Here is a 25,375-nt window from a genome sequence, read left to right as displayed (position 1 = left end):
ATCATCCTAATCTAAGTTATGGGAATCAACCGGTGCAAAACCGATATCAGCAGCAGAGACAAGTGAATCAACCACCTTCGCCTCCCTCAAATCAAGGTATGTCACTTAATGAAATTGTTAAGGCTTTGGCTAACAATACACAACAGTTTCAATAGGAGACCAGAAATAGCATTCAAAACATAGAGAGGCAGATTGGTCAGTTAGCCTCATCTGTGAGTAAGCTGGAAGCTCAAGGTTTTGGAAAGCTCCCATCACAAACAGTCATGAATCCTAGAGAAAATGCATGTGTGATACTGTTGCGGAGTGGGAAAGAAGTTCATAACCAGACTCCACATGAGCCAATGAAAAAGAAAAAATAAGGAGCAAAAGAGCCAAAAGAGTCTGAAGTTCCTGAAGTTGAGGTAAATACTGAACCTAACGTGGATAAGGTTAATAATTCTGTTCTTCCTCCATTCCCATGCAGGTTGGCCAAGACGAAGAAAGAAGAACAAGAGAAAGAAATTTTAGAGACTTTTTAGGAAGGTGGAGGTGAATATACCTTTACTTGATGTGATCAAATAAGTTCCTAAGTATGCTAAATTCCTTAAGGAATTATGCACTACAAAGCGCAAGTTGAGGAATAATGAGAAGATCAGTGTGGGGGAAAATGTGTCAGCATTAATTCAGTGGAAATTACCCCCTAAGTGTAAGGATCCAGGTTCGTTTTCTATTCCCTGCAGAATAAGTGATTCTAAATTTGAAAATGCAATGGCAGATTTAGGAGCATCTATTAATGTCATGTCAAATTTAGTTTTTCAAACTTTAAATTTGGGTCCTTTGAAAGAAACCAGTGTCATTATTCAGTTAGTTCTAATGCTTACCCATTGGGAGTAGTTGAGGATGTGTTGGTACAAGCTAGAGGATTGATTTTTCCTATAGATTTTTACATTCTGGATATGGAGGATGATAGTGCTCTCTCATCAAATTCAGCTTTGATTTTGTTTGGAAGACCTTTCCTAAAAGCTGCCAAGATAAAAATTGATGTGGATGATGGTATCTTAACTATGGAGTTTGATGGAAAGACTATCAAATTTAATATCTTTGATGCTATGAAATATCCTGCTGATAATCTGTCTTTTATATTATTATTTTTGATACATTTGTGCAGGATAATTTTGAGTTAAGCATGGAGGATGAGTTAGAAAGAAAATCACATTTGCATGAATTAGAGGAAATTCACCTTAAGGCTTATGAAAATTCTGGGATCTATAAAGAAAAAACAAAGGCATTCCATGACAAAATAAGGAAGCAGTTTGTGATTGGACAAAAAGTTTTATTGTATAATTCCATATTGAAGCTGATGCCTGGTAAGTTGCGTTCTCGTTGGATTTGACCCTTTGTTGTTACTAATGTGTTTCCTTATGGTATAGCTGAAATTCAAAGTTTAGGAACTAACAAAGTGTTCAAGGTCAACAGTCATGAACTCAAGCCATTTTATGAGGGGTTTCAGAAGCATTCAGTGGATTAAGGAGCTTTGCCATGTCGAGCTAACGACGATAAACAAAAGCGCTTCTTGGGAGGTAACCCATGGGTAGCTTGTTAGCCACAATCAGATTTGTTTTCTTTCCTTTATCTTATTTTATTTTCTGGCTTTTTTTTTTCTTTTCTTTTCCATTTGGGCTTTACATTGGGGACAATGTAAGTTTTAAGTGTGGGGGAGGAGAAATTTATTGATGCAATCTTTTTGAATATTAAAAAAAATAAAATAATAATAATAATAAAATAAAAATAAAATAAAATAAAATAAAATAAAATTTGTTCTCATAAGCTTGATTCATGATTCTATATTAACTCTCAGAGAGAAGTGCTTTGTCCTTAAAATGACTTTTCTATTTTAGATTGAATTTTTGAGATTTTAACCAAAGTGATAGTAACTTTAATGATGAATTTTCCCTCTTCTCCATATCATAGAGCAATTTTTTCTGTATAAATCATTTAGGCTTGATTTAATGGTGAAATGATTAGTTATGTGTGCTTTAAACTAATGTCATACATATTTCAGAACTTTGTTTAATTTATCAGGGCACTTTATAATATGTAGATGCATAAATTGGGGCAAATAAAAGGTTGAACTTGAAAATTGCTCCGCTATTTTAGTTAAGCAAACTAACCAGGGGTCTTCATGAATCCCATGTCGATTCTCAGGCCAAAAGCTAGCTAGGATATGAGCAAGGTACTTTTCTGAAGGTGATGATTGAAATAAATAAAAAAAAAAAAGTAACTGTGATAAGAGAGAAGTACCAATTTCAAATATAAAAAAAAAGGCATTTCTATCTCCCCTAAGATTTGCAAAGAGCTATAATTATTGTGCCTTGATAAATTAACCTTGTGTTTTGGTGTGTAATGACTTAAAAATTTTATGGAACTTTAATTGTGTGAGCTTAATTGATTTCAAGCCTTTTGTTTTATGTTGGAAAATTATTGATATGGTGTTGATGGAATTTGTTGTGATGGTTATTATCTTACTTGCCTCTTCTTTTAAATTTTTAACCTTTTGTTAGAGAATATTGTGATAGGGTGACGTTAAGGAACTTCTAGGTGGAGTTAATTAAGAGTTTAAGTCATGCTTAAGGACAAGCATGGAATAAGTGTGGGGAAATTTGATAAGTGCATAATTTATTAATTTTACTCCCATCACATTTAGTGTTTTTAGTGTGTTTTTATGTTTAATTCAGTTGGTTAAAATATATTTATCATTTAGGCATATTTTTAGATAGTTGTGGAATAATTGTGTTAAATGTAGAAATTTTCAGCATTTGACCTTTGCGTATTTTTTTGGTGTTTCTAAAGTTATGGGTCTCCAAATTGAGTGTTGTTTAATCCATTGAAAAGCTAAGATAGAGTACTTCAAATGATAAAGAAGGACCAAAGACCAAATCAGTCTCCAAGGTTGACAAAATGAGCTATAGATCTATTGCAAAAGCCCATGCTTGATGTGTCACGACCAGTTTTGGTATTTATTTTGTATCTGGAGTTTTAGATGTCCAAATAAAGCAAGCCCAAGCCCAAATGAACCTCAAGAGCCACCTTTACAACTTCTATGAAGGGTTGGATGCGAGATGAGGCCATTTTCATTGTCAAAAATGGCAATGAATTCGTCACTATGGGATGGACCATCTGTCTGCACTAGTCCCGGTTTTTGGGCCAGAACTTGAGTTGTAGACATCAGATTTGGGCAAATTAGTACCCATTGGAAAGCTAAGAAATAGGGCTACAACTTTCCTGAAGAGGGCAGAGGCAGATTCTAAAAGAAAGTTGCTGAAAATCGGCCTTGATTCCAGAGACGTGAATGCAGGCTAAAAATCTGTCTTTTGAATTTCAAAACTTTTCCTAGTTTGGTTCCTATCTTTGGGATTAGGTTTTTATTATAAATACGTCTTTGGACAGCAGCTAAGAGCATCCCAATTTAGACATTCGTTCTCCATAGACACCATTCAGTAGCCTCTCCATTTGTCTTTTAGAATTCTTCTTTAGATTTCTTGATTTTATTTTTCTGTAAGCCATGAACATGAGTGGCTAAGCTTTTAGTTCAGTTCAAGGGATTCAAGTTCTTATGTGTGATTTGTGAGATCAGGTTCTTAATTTAATTTATGTCTTTTTGAATATCTATTGTTTTCTGATTTAATTATTTTGATATGTTGAATGATTTGCTAAAAAGGCCTATTAGTTAATTGCTTGATTTGATAAATTACTAGTTCATCTTCATAATCTGTAATTATTGTGTAAGATTGAACATGAGTAGCAATTAGGTTTTATTGATTATGATCCAAGTTTTCGATAATAACCTAAGGAAACAATAAGGTGGATTAAATGATTTATGCTTCATAAATTGTTGTTCAGCTTAACTACTTCCTTTTCTTAAAGTAGTTATTAATTTGATGAGGATTGCTTAATACCAACTCAGTTAATAATTAGAGTCAATAAGATTGCTGGGCTCGAATCGATGAGTATAGGGAAGTCAGGGGTTTACCTCGCTGTTTGGTAAATCTACGTTAAGTATTCAATAAGATATAATTGTATTTCTTTTGTCTATGATCAAATCAATGCATTGGAATGCGAATTTCCTTGGACTGAAGTTTGTTTAAATTGAGATTTTCATATTTAGTTCTTGAATTTCTGATTTCTTCTGATTTTGTGTTACAAATCCCCCCCCCCCTCCCAATCGTTGTTTCTTTCATTTTCCATTACACACAAGTGCATGGAATTTAATAATTCAGTCTCTAGGGTTCGACCTGGATTTATCACTTACTGCAGAAAATATTTCATTACTGGTAATTTCAGTTAATTTAATTTCAGGTGGATTTGAGAGCCATCACATATCTCAGTTTCACCCAAATTCTGCAATCCTAGTTGTTTAAGTTATATGAACTTTATCACCCTAAGATTCCAAACCCTATCACACCTCTCTCCCAAAACCCTATAAATACCCCACTGATAAAAAAAAAAAAAAAAGGAGGAGAAAAAAAAAGGTGGAGTAGAAGACAAAAAAAGAAAAAAAATTTAAAGAGAGGAATAACTAAAATTCTTTCAGTTCTTCTTCTTTTTTCTAGTGATATTTCTTAAAGGTTAGTTCTTTTATTTTCTTTTCAAGATCTATGCCATGTAATATTTAATTCTATGTTTCTTTTTTTTTAATTTATTTTATATATTCATATAGATCATGTAATCATGTTTAATTTGAGGGGATACACAACTCTGCACATATTCAATTTTCTGTCTCTCGTATTTTTATTATTTTTCATTATTTTCTGAATTTGTAAAAAATTTGTAAAACTTATATTCATATTCTACCCGAAATTCTATTAATATTAGGCTCAAGAATCACTAAAGAAACTTTAATATTTTATAAGTTATGGCTGTTTGAAGTTAGGGTTCCTGTAAAATCTTATTTGCAAGATACCCGATTTGTGGAGCCCATATCTCCCTTGTTTCTTAATATTTTTGTGTAAATCTAGTGTCTAAAATTAATTGCAGAATCTTATGAATCTTTTCCAATTGGTTTTGCATTCATATCTATTGTGGTTAATGAGTTATGAATTTTACAAAAAAGTAGTATGATTCTGTCACTTAGAAAAGTTACGATTTAAGTAGACCATTCGACTAGGGTTTTGTTTGATTTATAAATTTTATGATCTTGTATGATATGTCAGCTATCTTTTATAATTTTTTTATGATTTTTAGGCATGTCTAACTATTTTTAAAAAATCAAATTTCTTGCTACCGTTAATTTGCCAGAATTTAGAAATTATATATTTATGCATGTTCTTGTATTTTCTTGGGTTTTAATTGATATTTGATCTATTTTTCTATGTTCTTTTAATTCAAGAAGTGTTATGAAGTGTTTGGATCATGTTAGAAGACTTAGACCATTAGATAATTGTAACTAATTAGGAATCTTAACCCTTGAGGAGACTATAGTTAGAATCCAATGTAAATTGTTATTAATATTTTCTTTATTTCTTTTATTTTTTTTTAGTTTCTTTATTTTTTATTACAAACAAAATTGGTAAGTAGCCCTAAGGTAAGTATCAAAGAGGTCATTTGCGTGGAGCTTATGTGGAGCTAAACAGGAGTGAGCCAGGGATATCATTGCCATACTAGAAGAGAATACCATTTTTTAAGGGTAGCTTGCCCCAATGGCAACTGCATTTACCAACAGGTAAGTAGCTCTAAACTCCTAGAATAACCATTGGCATGACATGAAATTATAGTAATAATAGAATTTTTATTTGGTAAATTAAAATTAACTTTGTTTTTAATTTAACTGACCTTTGCATGTAATTAATTTAAATAAATACTTTGTAAATTAAAATTAATCTTGTTTATAAATTAAACTAAATTGGCATGTAAAATAAATTTAATTTAATACTTGGTAATTGTAAAATGAAATTTCATGATAGAAATCTTTATTAGGTTGTGATTGTTTGGGCCTTATGTGATATTAGAATAAATTACACATGTACATAATTAACTTAGTTCAATTATCCTTAGGGTAACTTGGTGAAAATTAATTAATTAGGTTAAATAGAAACATGGGGTTATTTGAAATTGAATTTGTTTGTAAATTAAATTCTCAATAATAAATTAATTTTACTCATATGGTAAATATCATTTAAATAATTAGCAACCCCATAGATAGGAATTACTTGTGCATGAAAATTGTGTGTAAACAACAACCCTTTTGTGAATTACTTGCGTGTGTAGGATTAGAATTATATTTTTTAGGATAAAGTTTAATAAAGGAATAATAAACAAGACTTCTAGAAATATTAGTAGAGGATTGGCACTCGAATCAACGAGGTTAGACCAGGCGTAAGGGGTACCTAACACCTTCCCCTTACGTACCCACTATCCCGAACCTAGACATTGGGCTATGGTAATGACGGTTGTGGAAACTCTACAAGGAGTAAGTTGCCATCCATGACCCTCGGAAGAAACACTGAATATGTCCTGGTTGTTACCCAAGTGGCGACTCCTGTCTATCTATGCCTTTGTAGCATAAATCCTTAGTACCGTGGTAGTGTTATGGGAAGACGGTACTTACCAGTGGTTTGATTCTATTAGGATTGTATGAAGTGCATGTTTAGGAAATGCTGTCTAAGGAGGTGGTACTTAAGTGAGACCATTGTGACTCCACTATCTTTCCTGGGCATTACTGGTGCATTTTATATAATTCTAATGGATGATATTTCGCCTCACACACCCCCCCCCCCCTTATAGTTTGGCGACTCCACTGGGGACTAAATGGATAGTTACTCCAACATGTTTCTATTAGTCTAATATTATTCCTCTGTTAAACTTTTTGCATTGCACTACACTATCACATGGATCACCCTTACCCTTTTAGCCCCGTTAGTACTAGCCAAGGAGACCATGGTTCTACTCGAGCTATGAAAAATTGGTGAATGCTAGCACCCCATGCCCATACCTTCAAGTATATAAAAGAGCCACAGCTCTGACTGTTATGCTTAATGGACAAGCTCTCGAATGGGTGACCCTTTTCCTACCCAATGAAACCCATGAGCCATAGATTTCAACCCTAGGTATCCCGTAGATTTTTGTTGTACTGGATTTATAACCTTACTATTTAAACCATAAGTTCTAGTGGTAGTTGAGATGAACCTAGGCCTATGCATAAACCCAATATATGTATAGGCCCAAGTCCATTTTAAAACCCGTGTTAAGCAAGAGGATGCTTACTTATGGCTAAACTTTAAGGATATAAATCCTTTGTTTGTGAAGGAAGGATCGTCCTGGATCACCCCCTGTTGGTGTGTCCAGTGTACCGTAGCCTAGGATAGAATTTTTTCTTACCTTGCACGTGAGAGTTGAAGGTATAAGCGGCCGAAGATTCAGTTCTTGAGATTTTATTTTTTTAATTCAGTCTTTGGTCCGACTTTAGTTCAGTTTATATGGTCTGGTTTTGGTTCAGTTTTGTTTCTATTGGTATGGTTCAGTTTTGGTTTTGTAAAAGTAAAGGCAAAAAAAAAAGAAAAAAAAGAAAAAAATGGTCCATTCATGCATTGCATTCATGTACATAGTATGCTTAGGTTAACCCTTAAATCCTATTTTTTTGAGCAAACATAACCTCAAAACACATCAAAGAGACTTCCAATCAGGTCACTTGGGTTAGGAAAGGGAAGAGACTAGTAAGGATTTCACCTGTACTACTTAAGATGGAAGAAACTATGGCCATGCTTGATAAAACCTTAAATGCTAAGATGTTTGAGCTAGAAGAGAAAATTATGGTTAACTTTGGAAAGAGGATCGGAGGTAAGCCAATAAAGTGACATTAAACTTATTGAGGTTCAAATTGTGTCTTACATGCCAAGGAGATTTTTCCATTTCAACCAACCGTTATCCAAAGTTTTCGAGTGTCTCAAAGCTCGAGACTTCCTGCAACTCTTAGCATCCAGACCACCACCAAATCTACTGCTACCTAGCTATGATATCAACCAATGTTGCCGGTTCTACTAAGCCCACGGTCATGATACCGACTGATGTTTCCAACTTAAGCATGATATCTAAGACCTAATTGATGCCAAAAGGATAATTGACCCAAAAATTGACCAAAAAACCCACACTAGCCCTATTCCTAACCAAAATTTTCACCTCCACCAGGTCTCTACATGATCTCCACCACCCCAAATAACCCTGATAGGATTATTAACTTTATCCAACCCATCTAAAAGCCCAATGAACCTCAGTCTATAATGGTTGTTGACATTTGTGATCATTCTAGCTATGATGAGGGTCCTTTGGATGTCTGGACCAATTCTGATGAGGAGGTAGTAGCATTGCAAGTAAATGGTTCAGCTCCACCAATGTCTAGTTTTCAAGTTGTTAGGATCTATGAAAACTTGATGGATCCAAAAGTAGCTACTATAAAGAAAGGGATGAAGTTTTTTTTCGGCATGGGCCTAGGAAAAAAAATAGATGGCCTGGTGACTTTTCTTGAGATGAAGGGGCAGATCACGAGTTATGGTTTAGGCTATGAGCCAACTGAAGAGAAAGAAAAGCCAAAGCCTCCTAAGTCCTTGAAAGAGGGGGCAATTACTTGGACATATGATTAGGGGTTACTACATGTGAAAGTGCTAAAACAGAAAATCAAGACCATTGATCTAAGAACTACATGGAAGCCAAGAACCTAAAGTTACACTCCCAAGTTTGAGTTTGTCTCTTGTAATGCTCACAGTGGTGATACTGATGTCTCCATTTCTGATGTACTTGATGAATATTTCGAGGCAAAAATTACTAATATGACTAGTCCTTTTGCTTACTTGTTTGATGTTTATTCTAATGGGCATATGCATGGCATTCATAATCATTTAGAATCTATTTTGTTAATGCATCAAAATCGATCTCTATTAATTTGGGTACACTAAATAATCCTAAAGACATTAAGTTAGCTAAAGATTTAACCCAAGAAGAAAGAGATAAATTTATAGCCTTGTTAATAGAGTAACAAGAAGCACATACCTCAAGCTTAAAATCAGATGGCCGATTCCCAAGCCACGCTGGTGTCCCCATAGGAAAAGAGTGATCAAAAGTTGACTTAGCTAGTTATCCTAATGAGGAGTAAAATTTCATTCTATGAAGGATTAATAGTAGCACATGTGGACCTAGAGGGAGAAGGAAAATTATATGAAAACATAAGGAGGTCTCTGGAAGTGAGAGAATACTCACAATAAGCCAACAAAAGAGATAGAGCAACAATTCATAGATTAGCCACTCAACTTACTTTAGCTGGGGGGGCAATTCTACAAACTCTTATGTGTGATAGAAAAATAGGCTGAGCAAATAATGAAAGAAGTACATGCAGAAATGTGTGATCCCCATATGAATGGAAAAGTTCTAATTGGGAAAAAATGTTTGAAACATATAAGAATAGGCCTGAAAAACTCCCTAATGTTCTTTAAGGTTATCGTAGTACTGCAAGGACATTCACGGGGGCAACCCCATTCTCTTTAGTGTATGGGACTAAAGCAATGCTATCTATTAAACAAGAGCTCAGATCCTTAAGAGTGATGCTAGAAGCTAAGATCCTAAAAAATGAGTGGGCTTAGAAGAGATATGAAGAACTAGCTTTGATTAAAAGAGAATGTGAGCCTTGTATCATATGCAAGCTTATTAGAGGAAGATAGCTAGAGCCTTTAATAAGAAGGTGAAGTTAAGGAAGATCATGTTTTTGAAACAAGCTCAGCCCATTCCTTTTGACTTAAGAGGAAAGTTTAACCCAAGCTAGGATGGTCCATACATAGTTAAAAAGATCTTACTACTGTAAGAATATCAGACCTGGATGGGAATAAATTTTAAGAACCAGTCAATTTAGATAAGCTCAAATGGTACTTTGTGTGAGACAGGTCCGCTAGGCTGAAAACCTGCAAAAGGCGGTCTAGGCAAAAGTAAGGGTCAAAGAAAAAAGAACGAAAGAAAAAAAAAGAAAAGAAAAAAGAAAAGAAAAGAAAAGAAAAAATGCTAGATTGAAAACCTGCAAAAGGCAGTCTAGGCAAAAGGAGAGATGAGAGAAGATCTGGATGGAAAACCTAAAAAGGCCATTCGGCAGGTTATAAGGCTTATTTCTAACTTTGAAAGGTTAGAAATTTAGCAAAACTAAATGTAAGAAGGAGTAATGGTGTACCTGAATAAATAAAGAAGTTTTTATTGCATTAACTAGGAATGGATTTTATTTAATTATGATCGCGAATGTTTGTGTCTTGAGAGATACATCAAATGATTAAGTAATTAAACTGCATTGTTTTGATTTAACCTATTGTTTTGTCAGCATAATAGAATAGGTGCTTGATATGAATGCCTTGGTGATTGTCTAATTTAAAAAAAAAAAAAAAAAAAAAAAAAGAGAAAAAAGAACAAGAAAAAGAAAAGAAAAAAAAAAAGAGAGCTCACCAAGTGAAAAACCCGAAAGGGCCGCCTAGGTAAAAGTTAGAGCAAGCCCATTGAAATGAAAACTCAAAAGAGCATTTCAGGAAAAAGTTAGGGCACAAAGAATTGAGTTCATGGAAGAGAAAGAAGTCAAGGCAGAACAAGGTTTTGAAATAGCTATAGAATAATGAAGCATGGGGGAGAGAAGAAAAAGAAAAATCAGAGGGAAATTGTATTGTGACCTTAAGGAAGTCTTTTAGTGAATGGTTTTCCTAAAAAATTTTGAAGTTAAAAGAAAGTTTTTGCAAAAGAGGTCCCTCAGAGGACTATGTTTTTTATAGAATCTCCAATAAAATTTGCATGCCCATGATAGGAAACAACATATAGGAAGCACAAAAATCAAAAAGAATTTTAAGACCCAGTCATCCTAATTTTTTCAAATCATGAATTAGATATTTTTTGGTAAGTCCTTAGACGTCGTTTAGGGCACACGACATAGTTGTGTAAGGAATAGAAGAACATGCATCAACATGTCACTTGTAGGTGTGTACGGCATAGAATAACATCCATCACCACAGTTTTAAGTGTCGAACTAAGAGAGGGTTTGATTCTTCCTCAGGATAACGAGGGGGATACATAGGTAGTTTAGGACTGCGGTCCTAAATACGAACCCATAACATTTCATGACAGATTTTTTTGGTAAGTCCTTAGACGTTGTTTAGGGCACATGGCATAGTTGTATAAGGAGTAGAAGAGCACGCATCAACATGTCACTTGTAGGTGTGTAAGGCGTAGAAGAACATGCATCACCACAATTTCAAGTGTCGAACTACGAATGGGTCTGATTCTTCCTCAAGATAACGAGGGGGATACGTAGGTAGTTTAGGACTGCGGTCCTAAATACGAATCCACAAAATTTCAAATCACACAATTGCCATTGTCATGAGACCGTAGCTAGTCTCATGACACAGAGTATATCGACAGAGCATGATGCACTCAATTTTCACATGATACAGTTGTCACTGTTATGAGACCGTAGCTAGTTTTATGACACAGAGTGTATCAACAGAGCATGATATACTCATTTTTCACATGACACAGTTATTACTATTATGAGACCGTAGCTAGTCTCACAACATAGAGTATGTCGACCGAGCAAGATATACTTGATCCTCATAGCCAATGTTTCATAGTTATTAGAAATTTGAGTTTCATTTTGATGAAACTTGAGCAATACTTTCGTATTGATTTCAACTTTTGCCAAAGTAGGGGGCAAACTGTAGACCCTTATTTTGTGATGAGTATGTGCATTGAGGTTGTGGGAAACCCGATGATGAAAAATTATATAACTATAAGATGTAATTGGAGGCATGGAGCTGAATTATTAATTCCATGGCATGATCTTAAAATAATAATAATAATAATATGTTTTTTGGGAAATTAATTTAATTTAAACAAAATATTGTTTTGTTTAAATTTAATATGGGTAGTTCTTAAATGGACCTAATTAAGTTTAATTGGGCCTCATGGGCCTAAGAAAGCCTAGTTAGGAATTTTAAATATGACCCATTTAATTTATTTTTTAAAAAAATTAAAATAAGAAAATATATTTTTCTCTATCCCTCTCCCATACAAACTCTCTCCCCCCTTTTGGCCCCACTCTCTTCCTCACTCTCTATTGGTACCACCCCCCTTTCCCTCTCTTCCTATTAGTTGGAACACCTCACCCATATCCCAGTCTCACCCAATTTCCTCAATTCTAGTTGTTTAAGTTATCTGACCTTATCACCCAAGGATTCCAAACCCTACCACACATCTTCCTCACTTTCTATTAGTGCCTTCCCCTTCCTCTCTCTTCCTATTTGTTGAAACACCTCATCCATATCTTAGTCTCGCCCAAATTTTACAATCCTAGTTATTTAATTTATCTAAACTTTATCACCCTAGGACTCCAAACCCTATCACACCTCTCTCCCAAAACCCTATAAATACCTCATTGATAAAAAATAGAAAAAAGGAGGAGAAAAAAAAGGTGGAGGAGAAGACAAAAAAAGAAAAAAAAAATTAAAGAGAGGAATAGCCAAAATTCTTTCAGTTCTTCTTTTTTTTCTAGCGATATTTCTTAAAGGTTAGTTCTTTTATTTTCTTTTCAAGATCTATGTCATTTAATGTTTAATTCTATATTCCTTGTTTTTAATTTATTTTATATATTCATATAGATCATGTAATCATGTTTAATTCGAGGGGATACACAATCCTACACATGTTTAGTTTTTTGTCTCTCATATTTTTATTATTTTTCATTATTTTCTGAATCTGTAAAAAATTTGTAAAAATTATATTCATATTATACACGAAATTCTATTAATTTTAGACTCAAGAATCCCTAAAAAAGCTTTAATATTTTATAAGTTATGGCTATTTGAATTTAGAGTTCTTGTAAAATCTGATTTGCAGGATTCCAGATTTATGGAGTCCATATCTCTCTTGTTTCTTAATATTTTTATGTAAATCTAGTGTCTAAAATTAATTTCAGAATCGTATGAATCTTTTTCAATTGGTTTTGCATTCATTTATATTGTGGTTAATGAGTTATGAATTTTACAAAAAAAAGTAGTATGATTCTGTCACTTAGGAAGTTATGATTTATGTAGACCATTTGGCTAGGGTTTTGTTTGATTTATAAATTTTATGATATTGTACAATATGTAGGCTATCTTTTATAATTTTTTTATGATTTTTAGGCATATCTAACTATTTTTAAAAAATCGGATTTCTTGCTACCATTAATCTGCCAGAATTTAGAAATTGTATATTTATGCATGTTTTTATATTTTCTTGGGTTTTAATTGATATTTGATCTATTTTTCTGTGTTCTTTTAATTCAAGAAGTGTTATGAAGTATTTGGATCATGTTAGAAGACTTAGACCATTAGGTAATTGTAACTAATTAGGAATCTTAACCCTTTAGGAGACTAGAGTTGGAATCCAATGTATGTTGTTATTAATATTTTCTTTATTTCTTTTATTTTCTTTAGTTTCTTTATTTTTTATTATAAAAAAAATTAGTAAGTAGCTTTAAGGTAAGTACCAAAGAGGGCATTTGCGTAGAGCTTATGTGGAGCTAAACGGGAGTAAGCTAGGGATATTATTGCCATACTAGAAGAGAAGACCCTTTTTTAAGGGTAGCTTGCCCCAATGGCAACTGCATTTACCAACAGGTAAGTAGCTCTAAATTCCTCGAATAACCATTGGCATGAAATTATAGTAATAATAGAATTTTTATTTAGTAAATTAAAATTAACTTTGTTTTTAATTTAACTGACCTTTGCATGTAATTAATTTAAATAAATACTTTATAAATTAAAATTAATTTTGTTTATAAATTAAACTAACAGTGGCATATAAAATAAATTTAATTTAACACTTGGTAATTGTAAAATAAATTTTCATGATAGAAATCTTTATTAGGTTATGATTGTTTGGGCCTTATGTGATATTAGAATAAATTACACATGTACATAATTAACTTAATTCAATTATCCTTAGGGTAACTTGGTGAAAATTAATTAATTAGGTTAAATAGAAACGTAGAGTTATTTGAAATTGAATTTGTTTGTAAATTAAATTCTCAATAATAAATTAATTTTAGTCATCTGGTAAATATCATTTAAATAATTAGCAACCCCATAGATAAGAATTACTTGTGCATGAAAATTGTGTGTAAACAACAACCCTTTTGTGAATTACTTGCGTGTGTAGGAATAGAATTGTATTTTTTAGGATAAAGTTTAATAAAGGAATAATGAACATGACTTCTAGAAATATTAGTAAAGGACTAGCACTCGAATCAACGAGATTAGACCAGGCGTAAGGGGTGCCTAACACCTTCCCCTTACGTACCCACTATCCCGAACCTAGACATTGGGCTATGGTAATGATGGTTGTGGAAACTCTGCAAGGAGTAAGTTGCCATCCATGACCCTCGGAAGAAACACTGAATATGTCCCGGTTTTTACTCGGGTGGCGACTCTTATCTATCTATGCCTTCGTGGCATAAATCCTTAGTACCGTGGTAGTGTTATGGGAAGACGGTACTTACCAGTTGTTTGATTCTATAAGGATTGTATGAAGTGCATGTCTAGGAAATGCTGTCTAAGGAGGTGGTACTTAAGTGAGACCATTGTGACTCCACCATCTTTCCTGGGCATTACCCGGTGCATTTTATATAATTCTAATGGATGATATTTCGCCTCACGCCCCCCCCCCCTTACAATTATCGTCAGGGAACTTCTATAATTCTTGAGCTATGTGGGGCCCAAGCTGATACTTTGCATTTTAAAATCTCACACCCAGAAGCTCAATAGTAATCTGTCTTACATGGCTTTTTTTCTTGAATAATATAATGCCATATGTTTAGACCAATGCTTGGAATTGGAGCAAGAAGGCCTTGTGGTCTGCTTCGATGGGAGAGAACAGAAGTATGTCATCAATGTAAAATGATAGTGCTATGCAAAATGGGCTTGAAGATTTTTGTCATGGCCTTCTGGAATAATGAAGGGTTGTCCAAATGGCATGACGGTCCATTGATACTAGGCATTTGGAATGTAGAAGGCCGTTTTATGTTCGTCAGCTCCCTAACTGCCAGAACCATGCTTTAAGGCCAAATTTAAAAATGATATGATCTTTATTAAGATGGAAAAATAGTGACTTGATCTTTGGAAGAGAAAATTTATCATCTAGTAAAACAAATGATTCAAAGGCATATAATTTATGACTAGCCTTTTCATTCCTCTAATATTCTTCGATCTTTTTTTTTTTCTACATAAAATGCTTGGCCTGCCCATTCTGACTTTATGGTTTTATCAACCCTTGTTGTTATAATTGCAAACATTCCTATTGAGCTAGTAGCAAGTTTGAGGGATTCATCCTTGGGTGAGTTGCCTTTATTGAGTTAATATCCTCAATGAGCTTGAATATAGGAGCTGAATAAAAAAAATCCTTATAAAGGAGTTGGTTGAGAAAATTTAGTGTGAAAATCCACACAACACAATAGAAGCTTCTTAATTTCTTAGAACTATAGTGGCACTTCTGAAGAGAAAACATTTGAGGATAAAAGTATAAGGTCTAAGAAACCCGTTATTCTTAATCCCTTCATAACAAATTTGAGCTTTTTTGCCTGATGATACACATCAAAACCAATAAATAGATCTTTATCTGAAAGAGTTGAACCCATAACCTTGGTTCATATAGTGCATTTAGGGAAAGATTAAATCCTTATTGGTTTCTTAGTGATCAGATGCATAGTAAAGAATTTTCCATTTGCTACCTTAAAATACTCAATATGCTGCTCTGATACATTATCAGGTAAAATTGCTGGATTCATCATGATCTTATTGGCATTCGTATCAATCAAACCTATTAAAGAAATAGGTATCTCATATTTGGAGAGAATAATATGGATTTGCACTAAATAAATAGGGGGCTTAGGTTTAGCTAGATTCCAAGATTGCAGAGTAAAAATGGGAATATAATTATGTCCTAAGGAATTTGTTGAAGATTCTGAAGAACCAAAAAATCCTCATTCTTCATTGCAAAAACAATTTCTTTTTCTGCTTCTTCCTCTTTTGAAAATAAAGATTCAATATCTACATCTTACAAACTCATCATTGTGCTCCTAGACATTTGTTGCACAAGCTTGGATGCCTTGGTTGGCTTTCAAACATAGTCTTGGATAAATGTCCTTTCTTGCCATATATGAAATAATGATCAGAGCGCTTATTTTTTCCCCTAACCCGTTTCCTTTTTGAAGAATTTGAAAGGCTTTTGTTCTTCTTATCTTTGAACTTCTTCTTTTCATATTTCTTAAAATGAGACTTCTTGGATGAAGGACATGCACAATATTTATCTTCACTTTTAATCTGTAGGTAAGATTTGTTTAAAGCCTTTCTAAAATGCTTGTTGTCAAGCATTGACTTCAACATATTTTATTACTCACATAGCTTTTCAATGGCTTTAAGCATCATCTAATGAATTTCTCTCAAAGAAATTTGAGCCATATCCTTACAAGTTGCAATAATAGCCTATTGAATTTATGGCTGTAATTCTTTAGTATGAGAGGCAATATAGGTGTACCTTAATTTTGAGTCATTATACCTATTTAATAGACAGTATCTATGAGATATTATTTGATAATGAAATTGAATGTGTTCAGGCTTGATAGAACATCTCATTTCTAAAAACTTTTGTTTAGTTCTCTTTGCAATTAAGGAGGAATCTTTAATGAATTCTTCATGAATAAGCTCCAAAGCAAGACTTGCATGATGGAATTGAAAGAATTCAAGTTGTCTATATTCTCCTAGACTTTGAAACCAAACTCTAAGAGTGCTAGTAAATTTAGAAGCAAATTCTTAGAGTACTTCTAAAAAGGCAACATTTGGCCAAGTCATCTACAAATTAATCCATGCTCCGAACTCATGGATTTTACTTTGCCAATGAGTGAGAGGGAGAGCATTAAAGGAAAACCAAGGGCCTAATGTAGATCTGGATTTATTATTTCTTTCTTCTCCTCCTTCATGGACCGCATAAGTGGAGGCATCTGGAATATGCTCATTTGGAGGCAAATTATTTTCTCCTATTTCTCTAATGTGAATGGAGACTATTTCTGTGATAGTGCCTTTGTATCTTGGATTGGATGATGCAGTTGAGGTAGTCATAAGCAAGTTAGTAATATATATGATTTTAGATTGTAATTTTATAGATGTCTCATTAGAGCTAGTAATAGAATCTATATCAAAGAGTCTTTTGTGACTGTAAAAACAATATATTGAGTAGGCAAACTTATCATGGGTGGTTTATCTTTTGAAGGGTTAGAAATAGACTATTTAGGTTGGGAAAAATATTAAGGATAGTCTTCCTCTTCCATGGAATTAGAAGAGAAAAGAATTTTAGTTGCTTGAGGCTGAAATGATGAAGAGGATGTTAGTCTTTAACTTATTGGTTTTTTTAATAGGTCACAGGTCATTTTAAAGGGATTTTAGTACGAAGAAGTTGGTAAAATAGTTTATAAGATGAAAAGGGATAAGTGGAAGAGAAATGATCATTTGACTGTTGATTTAAGTCTTCCTCAATCTTTGCAAGTTTTATCTTTAGTTTCTTGATTTATGCTTCCTTTTGATAGAATTCATTTCCAAACTTCCTCTGCTTGATAAGATTTTTTATCTTCAAATCATAATACATTTTCTAGACATTAGTGAATAAAGAATTCAACTTAGCACCAATCTTTTATGCCTCACCCACCATTTGATTTAGTTTCCCATTAATCTTTAAAGAACTTGGTTTTGAGCTATGGCATTATTAGTTTGCCAGTTGAGCATCACTTGTGGTTAGACATACGGGCTTGGAACCATCTTGGTCAGTGAGTTTACTGATCTTTTTAGAGGGGCAAATTTTTTGTTTATATTTGCAGGATTGAACATCATGCAAGGTTGAACGAGAGGAAAGGATGGAGGAAGGACAAATGCTGGACAGCATTTGGTGGGAGGAACCATTGCTTCCTTTTTCTTTTGCAGGATCTTGAGTCCTCTCTCATAAATAAGAAGTGGATTCCTATAGGATTCAACCTCCTTAGCCTCCTTTTCTAGTACCCACTTATGGATACTAATTTAAAGACTAGAATTTGAGTCTTCACATATTCTTCTTGACGAGCTTCGTTTGCAAGATCTAGTCATAGTCCTTTTGGGCTTCCTATTGTCTAGATGACATTCATGATATTCAATTTCTTCATCTTCCATGCAGGTGCATCATAGGTCACACATATCATTCCTAGGAATATCCCAAATAAAATGCCCATTCATCTTGCCAACATAAATACAAGATCCATCAGAATTACAACTGTGAATAGGAATTTTATCCCTAGGCTCCTTCACTGGGGTTATCATGAAAGATTAATTGATTATCTCTAAACTGAAAGAGCTTTTGAGTTTTATGAAAAACAGTCTTTACCAACCCATTCAATTGTTTATGGAAAATAAACTGAGTGTTCTGTCTAGGTTGAAAGTCCTACTAGAGCCTTTCATAATTTGGCAACCATTCCTTGGGAATGAGTTTTATCAACTCTTTGCCTGGAATCTGCCATGGAATTTGGACATTGGTTGGAACTCTTTCTTCTTCTGGCAATATGAAGAGGGCTTTATAAGAAGTTCCTTGTGAAGGAAGGTCTAAAGCATGATTCTGAAATCTGAACACCAATTGGTGATGTAGAATGGCCGACAAAGAAGTTGCCATCTACTCTACTCTCGTGATTTGAATGTGAACTTTAAAGGTAATGGACATATTTGAATCCATGAGAGACAAGTTGAAGTTAGGGAAAAAGGTCAGAACTATACTTCTTGCACGCAAAGTAGTGAAAATGTGCCAATCATTGCATGCTCATAATGGACTAAACGAGTATCTAGTATAACAAGTTGGGTAGTAACTGATAATCCTTTCATGCCGTAAAGGGAAAGGACCAAACGAATTGCTTCAAGATGAAAAAGGGTATATCCTTCTCTTCTCCAATGAAAGACAAGTTCACTTGAAATTTCCAGTGTAATGTACTATTTAGTTGTTGTGGCTTTGAGAAGAACACTGGTCTAACGAAAACGTTTGAACACATTTTTTAGTCATTGGTCTTTTAGTGGAGATAAGAGTCTTAATACTCTAGATCAAAATATTATTTCTCCTTTAAACATTGTAAGAATTTAGGAGAGATACAGAGGCTTTAGAAATCTAAACTTCTTATGAAACATAAGAGTATTCCATAATGTTTTTCTATTTTAAAAGCTGAATGAGCACAGTAGAAAAAGTGAATATGAGTCTAATCATTTCATTAGGAGAAGGTGTAGAGAAAGATACCATATGCCAAAATAGTCTCTCTCTACTCTCCATTAAACTTGAGAAAAGAAGCAAATCTGACAAGTAAGAACAAATGAAAGGGGAAAGGACTTTATTTATTTCTTTCTCCCCAAGGCGACATGAAAAGACGAGGAATTTGGGAACAACACAAGGGTTAAATAGGGTTTACCACAAAAATACATGGGATTAGATAGCGAGAATTGGTCTATCTCACTAGCCGAACCACTACGCACAGCAGAAAGGAAATGCAGTATTTTATTTTATTAGTTGGTGGCTTCAAACTGCCAATCATACTTTACACGGTCCGATTATGTCACACTTTGATCTCAAACACTCCTTGCACTGAATTCCAGAAGTTCTCGCTGATCGAGCTGCTTACAATGGATTCGAACCACTGACACAGAGATTTTCAGTCTTATATTTCTTATGCACTCAAGACTGAAGGGATTTAAGATAAAATTACTTTTTCATTAAAATATTAATTAAATAATTTATCATTATAAATTTATAATTATCCATGAATAATTCAACTACTTATTTATAAAACAAACTTTTTTTAAAAATTATTTTATTATAATTGACTTACCACGTCAATATAATTAACAACATAATTAATAATATCAGAGTGTTTATTTTCAAAATGCTAACAAAATAAAATTCAAGATAAAAATGGATAGTAAACTATAAAAGCATGAAATTTCATTTTTTTTTTCTTTTTTTGTTTTTGTAGCATCCGTACAGTTAAGTAATCAATCGCCAGTCTTTGTAGAATTTATTGTTTGTTAGTGAACTTCATTAACGAATCGAAAGTAATTGTCATTTGAGTAGCAATCTTGCAATAAAGGATCCATTATCCCCCAATCTAAATAATGCATAATTTTCGAGCCAATAAACAAGGCAATACATGATCGTCTTCAATTGAATACACGGGAAAGCTAATGATATGTCATCTTTACTAATGCGGCTTGTCCTTTCTATCTCCTTGTTTCCTCACCCAAATTATTGATCGACACAACAACTTCAATTTACGTAATCAGCGAAAGCACTTTCCCGTAAGGGAAATGGTGCAAGACCTATCAAACTTGGACCCTGAGAAGTCTTAACCGAACATTCATATGGGAAAATCACACAATGGTTGCTGTCGTTATCTCATCGTCCTTGCCACCATCTGGGATTTTTGTAGCCGAAAAGCCAAGGGAGGAAAACCAGTAGAATTCAACTACAGTTATAAGAACTTCACCTACAACAGCATGATGAACCATCAAAATATTAATGCCAATGGTGGTATGCCATACTTTCCATCCATCCAATCCATAAGTTACTCCTAAATATAAGATTCTCCCACCAGAATAGGACCTAAAATACCATCATCAATTCAACTCTAAAACACTGAAACCTCTATCAGCTGCATAATCAACAAAGTTATATAGTGGCTGGACACTCTCCCCATACTTCTCAAACCCATCCAATTCCTTCTTAGCCTTGGTTCTCAGCTCTTCTGCAACCTCCACTGCCTTCTCAACCCCATATAAACTGACATAACTTTTCGCTTTCTTTTTCTCATTCTCCTCATCTTCCTTACTCATTGATTTTGCTTCCAATACATCATCAATCACTTTATATAATACCCCAACAGCTCTTCCATACCTCCTCAATCTTTGTATCTCATCATCTTCAGCACCTGCCAACAATCCTCCGCACACTGCAGAACACTCACCCATTTCACCATATTTTTTCTCTTGAACAAACTCTACAGAATTTAGGCCACCCTCGAGGTCAAGGAACTGACCAGCAGCCATTCCCGTGGACCCCACAGCACGAGCAATCTCAGCAATCACACGGAGAAGGCGAGGCTCTGGAACAAGATCTGAGGGTGTGTTGGAGACAATGTGTCGGAAGCCAAGAGGGAACAGTGCATCCCCAGCAAGGATTGCCTTGTCAACCCCATAGACTGCATGGTTTGAGGGCTGGCCTCGACGTGATGGGGCATCATCCATGCAGGGAAGATCATCATGAATCAAAGAAGCTGCATGGACCTGTTAAAAGCAGAGTTATAATGGATTCAATCACTGCAGCTATGCAACTGTCTTTTCCAAGTAATGCAGAATAAAAAAGGGTTAATTTGGAAAAATATACTTAAAGAGTTCTTGAAGCAATTTTCTTAATCTTTAAGGTTTAAAAAATAAAAAAGCCCTCAGCAATTTCTTAGTCCTAATGAAACGTTCTGCTTTCCTTTTAGAAGGAAACATTCCCTTTTTTACAACAGAGCTAGGCCTTTGAAATTGGAATCAGAATAGTCAACTCTGCATACCCAATTCCAATTTTACCATTTGAAAGTGCTAACAGACTGAAATTTACATGATGTCAACAGCACAAAATCGTATAAAAATCAAAAGATTCCACAAAAATAAAATATTTGAATCCTATCATTGTTTTATATTTGCAATTCACGACAAAATAAATAGGAAATCTTATCTGAAAACAATAATTGGTCCTACCCATTACAGAATTTTCGCAGGAAATTCCATTGATAGCTTCTAAATCTATATTATTTCTTAATAATTAACTTACAATATAAAAACCTCAAGTTGAAATCAACCTAAATTTCCCAACAACAACAACATTCAAGAAGAAGAGGGAGGAGGGTTAACCATTTCAAGAGCACATGCAGTAGGGAAGGCAGCGAGGCGATTACCACCGAAGAGCTCACAGGCAGCAATACACATGACAGGCGGGGCTCGCTTGGTCCGCTTTGCGAGCACGGAATATCTCATGGCCTCATAGATCTCCTCTGGGTATTGAATCGGAATAGCCTGATCAAGCTTCTGGTTGATCTCTGATATAAGGGTCATCCAATAAGTCTTCAAATCGAACTGGGTCGATTTCGAATTGCCTGAAACGGACATAGAAATAGAAGAAGAAGAAGAAGAAGAAGAAGCAGAAGAGTGAATTGATAGTGGAGGTTTGGAGCGGCGAAGATTAGGAAGTTTTCTTGGAAGGAAGAGGGCAGGTGATGGTGATATAACCAAAGAGAAAACCATTCTTGGAGATTCTCTCTCTCTCTGAAGAATGGTTCAGCAATTTAACGGCGGAAAAATGGAAATGTCAATGGAAAGGACCAGTAGAGGGGTGCTGTAGTGGATTGGGTGGAGAAAGCAATGACACTGCTTTCTATTTTTATTTTTATTTTTATTTTTAATTACTTTGCATTTTGCCATAATGGAATGAATTGAGTTTAATTTCGATTATCGTCCCTTAAGTTAAATATGTATCACAAAAATGCAACGATTTCCTTTTGCTCAGATTCCATCCACGGCCCCTTTGAAATGTTAACCTAGCGTGTCTAATAAAAAAGGCCAAATTTTATAAAAGAATTTAAAATTTTGCGTGTTTTTATAATTGTAGTTAATTTTTTCTTAATTTTGAAATAATATAAAAATTTAATATTTATTATGTCTTAATTAAAATTAAAAATTTAAAGTGTTTGACATAGTAAAAGTAATTTTTTTTTAACATGTTACTGATATGATTGATGATATAATATAAATTTTTATATTCTTACTACGTAATAAAAATATTATTATTTTATATATTATTATTAATGTGATATAATTTTAATAATTAAAAAAAATTTAAAATTTTTTTATTTTTTTTTAATTATAATTAATTATATAAGTTTATCTCATTTATAATCGGTTAGTTAATTTTGTCCTAATTTAATAAAATATTAATATTTTATTACTTAAAAAATTGAAATAGTACTATTTCTCTCCATGGTATTTGTAGAATTTATTTATAAAAATAGATAAATTTTTATTTATTTAAAATTAAAATATCTTCTCTCTCTCACTCTCTCTCTCTGATATCCAATAATATATAGACATTCACCTATATATTGATTATTATTATTATTATTATTATTATTTGCTAAAATGGTGAATATGGTTATTACTGATGTTTTTTAAATGAATTTTTAATTTTGAAAAAATAAGAAAAAAATATGAGGGGAGAGAGAGGGAAAAATTATATATTTTTATTATATTAAGTAATATAAATATTCAATTTTGCAATTGTATTAGGTAATAAAATATTAACTTTTGATCAAGTCAATTAGCTATAAATGAAATAAATTTATAGAATTGACTATAATTGACAAAAGTCGAAAAGTTTTAAATTTTTTTAATTATTAGAGTTATGCAACGTGAGCAATAACATATAAAATAATAATATTTTTATCACATTAACAAGAAAATAAAAATTTATGTCACATCACTTGCTATGTCAGTAATAATATATTAAAAAAATATATTTTTATTACGTCAAGTGCCATGTCAGCGCTCCTAAATCCTCAATTTAGACCTAACCATGGTAAATAACCAAATAAGTATGATAGTTTTTTCTTCTAATTTCAATCTTATTCCGAGTGTTGGAAAAAAGCAATAAAAAGGCTTTTTATAGCAGTGTGGCTCCTCAATTTTTGTCCAATTTCTCTTTCTCCTTTAGGCAACGTAACAATGAATTACAACATGCTGTTAGTCCACCACTCCTTTATAAAATTTCAAAAGCAAAGGAGCAAAAAATCCAAAAGCACACAAAGATATTTTCAATAGCAGATTGCTATAAGCATAAAGGCCCCAAATGCAGGATGTGAATAGCAATCCTCAGGGTGAAAATAGAGCTCTATCTTGATTGATTGCAAATAGGGTATAATGTCAATTTGGGTCTAGCTATAATTTATGGGTATAATGTCGAAATCTAAAAAGGAAAATGCTAGATAGAAGAAGGAAAGAAGCATAAACCTCAACAATCCATTTTCAATCAAAAACCTATTCTCAAACTTGGCAAAAACTCATTCTTAAAAAAAAAAAAAAAAAAAAAAAAAAAAAAAAACCTTCTCAAACCATGCAAAAACAAACATTTCTCAAACCATGCAAAAACCCATTCTCATCTTAAAAAAAAAAAATCCAAAATTCGTTCGTATTGAACCTCAATCAAGCTCTGTAACAATCCATTTTCAATAAAAAAACCATTCTCAAACTGTACAACAAGCCATTCTCAATCAAAAACCCATATCTCAAACCATGCAAAAACCTAGTTTCAATAATAAAAAAAAAAAAATCCCTCCAAAGGTTTGAATTGAACCTCAATCAAGCTATGAAAAATCCATTCTCAAACTGAAGGCCCAACTTTGCAAAATTGATTATGTTAGGCCTGTTTGGCATCTTGAACAATTTATTTTTCTCTGTTGATCTTCAGTACTGTTACCTTTTTCAAAGTATCGCTTGCGACCGCTTTCATACTTCAAGAAGACATTACATGAAGAAATAAATACGAATGAGGTTTCTTGGCTTTGTGTTGTCCATGGCCCTTCCTTTTCTTGGGTACAAAAGTAACAAGTCAGTCATACTTTCTCGTAGTTTTTTCTCTTAAGCATAGCACTAAAGCAGTCAGAATATTTTGTTGCAGCAACTTCATTGTATCATACTTATTATTTAGCCTTTTCCACCATTCTATTGAAACGCCCACATTGATATCAAGAACTCTCTCCATCTTAGTTTCTCTCTTCTCTGGCAGAAGATATTTCTGTATATTTCAACAAGTAATGTGGCACACGGGCATGTCCACCCTTGAAATTTAGCCAATGAATTAAAAGTGATAAACAATGGGCATGGTAGGCCCAACAACTGTTCTTTGTAACTTTCACTGCCACATCAGGAACTGAATGGAGGTGGGCTGTTTGGATCTTTTTATTTGTTTAGGCAAAATTCGGTTCAAATACAAAAAAAAAAAAAAAAAAAGCCGTTCAAATACAAAAAAAAAAAAAACCAACTTACTAAATCGATTTAATTTAGAAATTTGATTTGGTTTATTCAAAAATTTGATTCGATTAGGTTTGTGTTTTTAAAATTTTTATTTTATTCAATTTGGCTCGGTTTTAAAAGAAAATTTTTTTAAAGGATCAAACCGAACCCAAATTTTTGGATTTCTTATGGATGTTTGATTCTGATTGAAAAACAAATTTTGGCTCTGTAATTTTCAAATTTTGGTTTTCTTTTTT

At 33.3% G+C, this 25,375-nt stretch overlaps 1 protein-coding gene across 1 annotated transcript; it reads right to left on the bottom strand.

The window, feature by feature from the left end:
- Positions 1 to 20,150: 20,150 nt before the first annotated feature.
- Positions 20,151 to 22,530, bottom strand: LOC110657487 (heterodimeric geranylgeranyl pyrophosphate synthase small subunit, chloroplastic). The gene is made up of 2 exons (XM_058141319.1): positions 21,969 to 22,530; positions 20,151 to 21,353 (listed from the first exon to the last, which is right to left on the bottom strand). The coding sequence occupies exons 1-2, from the start codon at positions 22,356 to 22,358 to the stop codon at positions 20,688 to 20,690; spliced, it is 1,056 nt and encodes a 351-aa protein (XP_057997302.1). The 5' UTR covers positions 22,359 to 22,530; the 3' UTR covers positions 20,151 to 20,687.
- Positions 22,531 to 25,375: the final 2,845 nt, after the last annotated feature.

This window comes from Hevea brasiliensis, unplaced genomic scaffold (genome assembly GCF_030052815.1).
Source record: "Hevea brasiliensis isolate MT/VB/25A 57/8 unplaced genomic scaffold, ASM3005281v1 Scaf1, whole genome shotgun sequence".
Classification (NCBI taxonomy): domain Eukaryota; kingdom Viridiplantae; phylum Streptophyta; class Magnoliopsida; order Malpighiales; family Euphorbiaceae; genus Hevea; species Hevea brasiliensis.
Note: the sequence above shows the minus strand (reverse complement) of the source record. Positions and strands in the feature narration are given on the sequence as shown.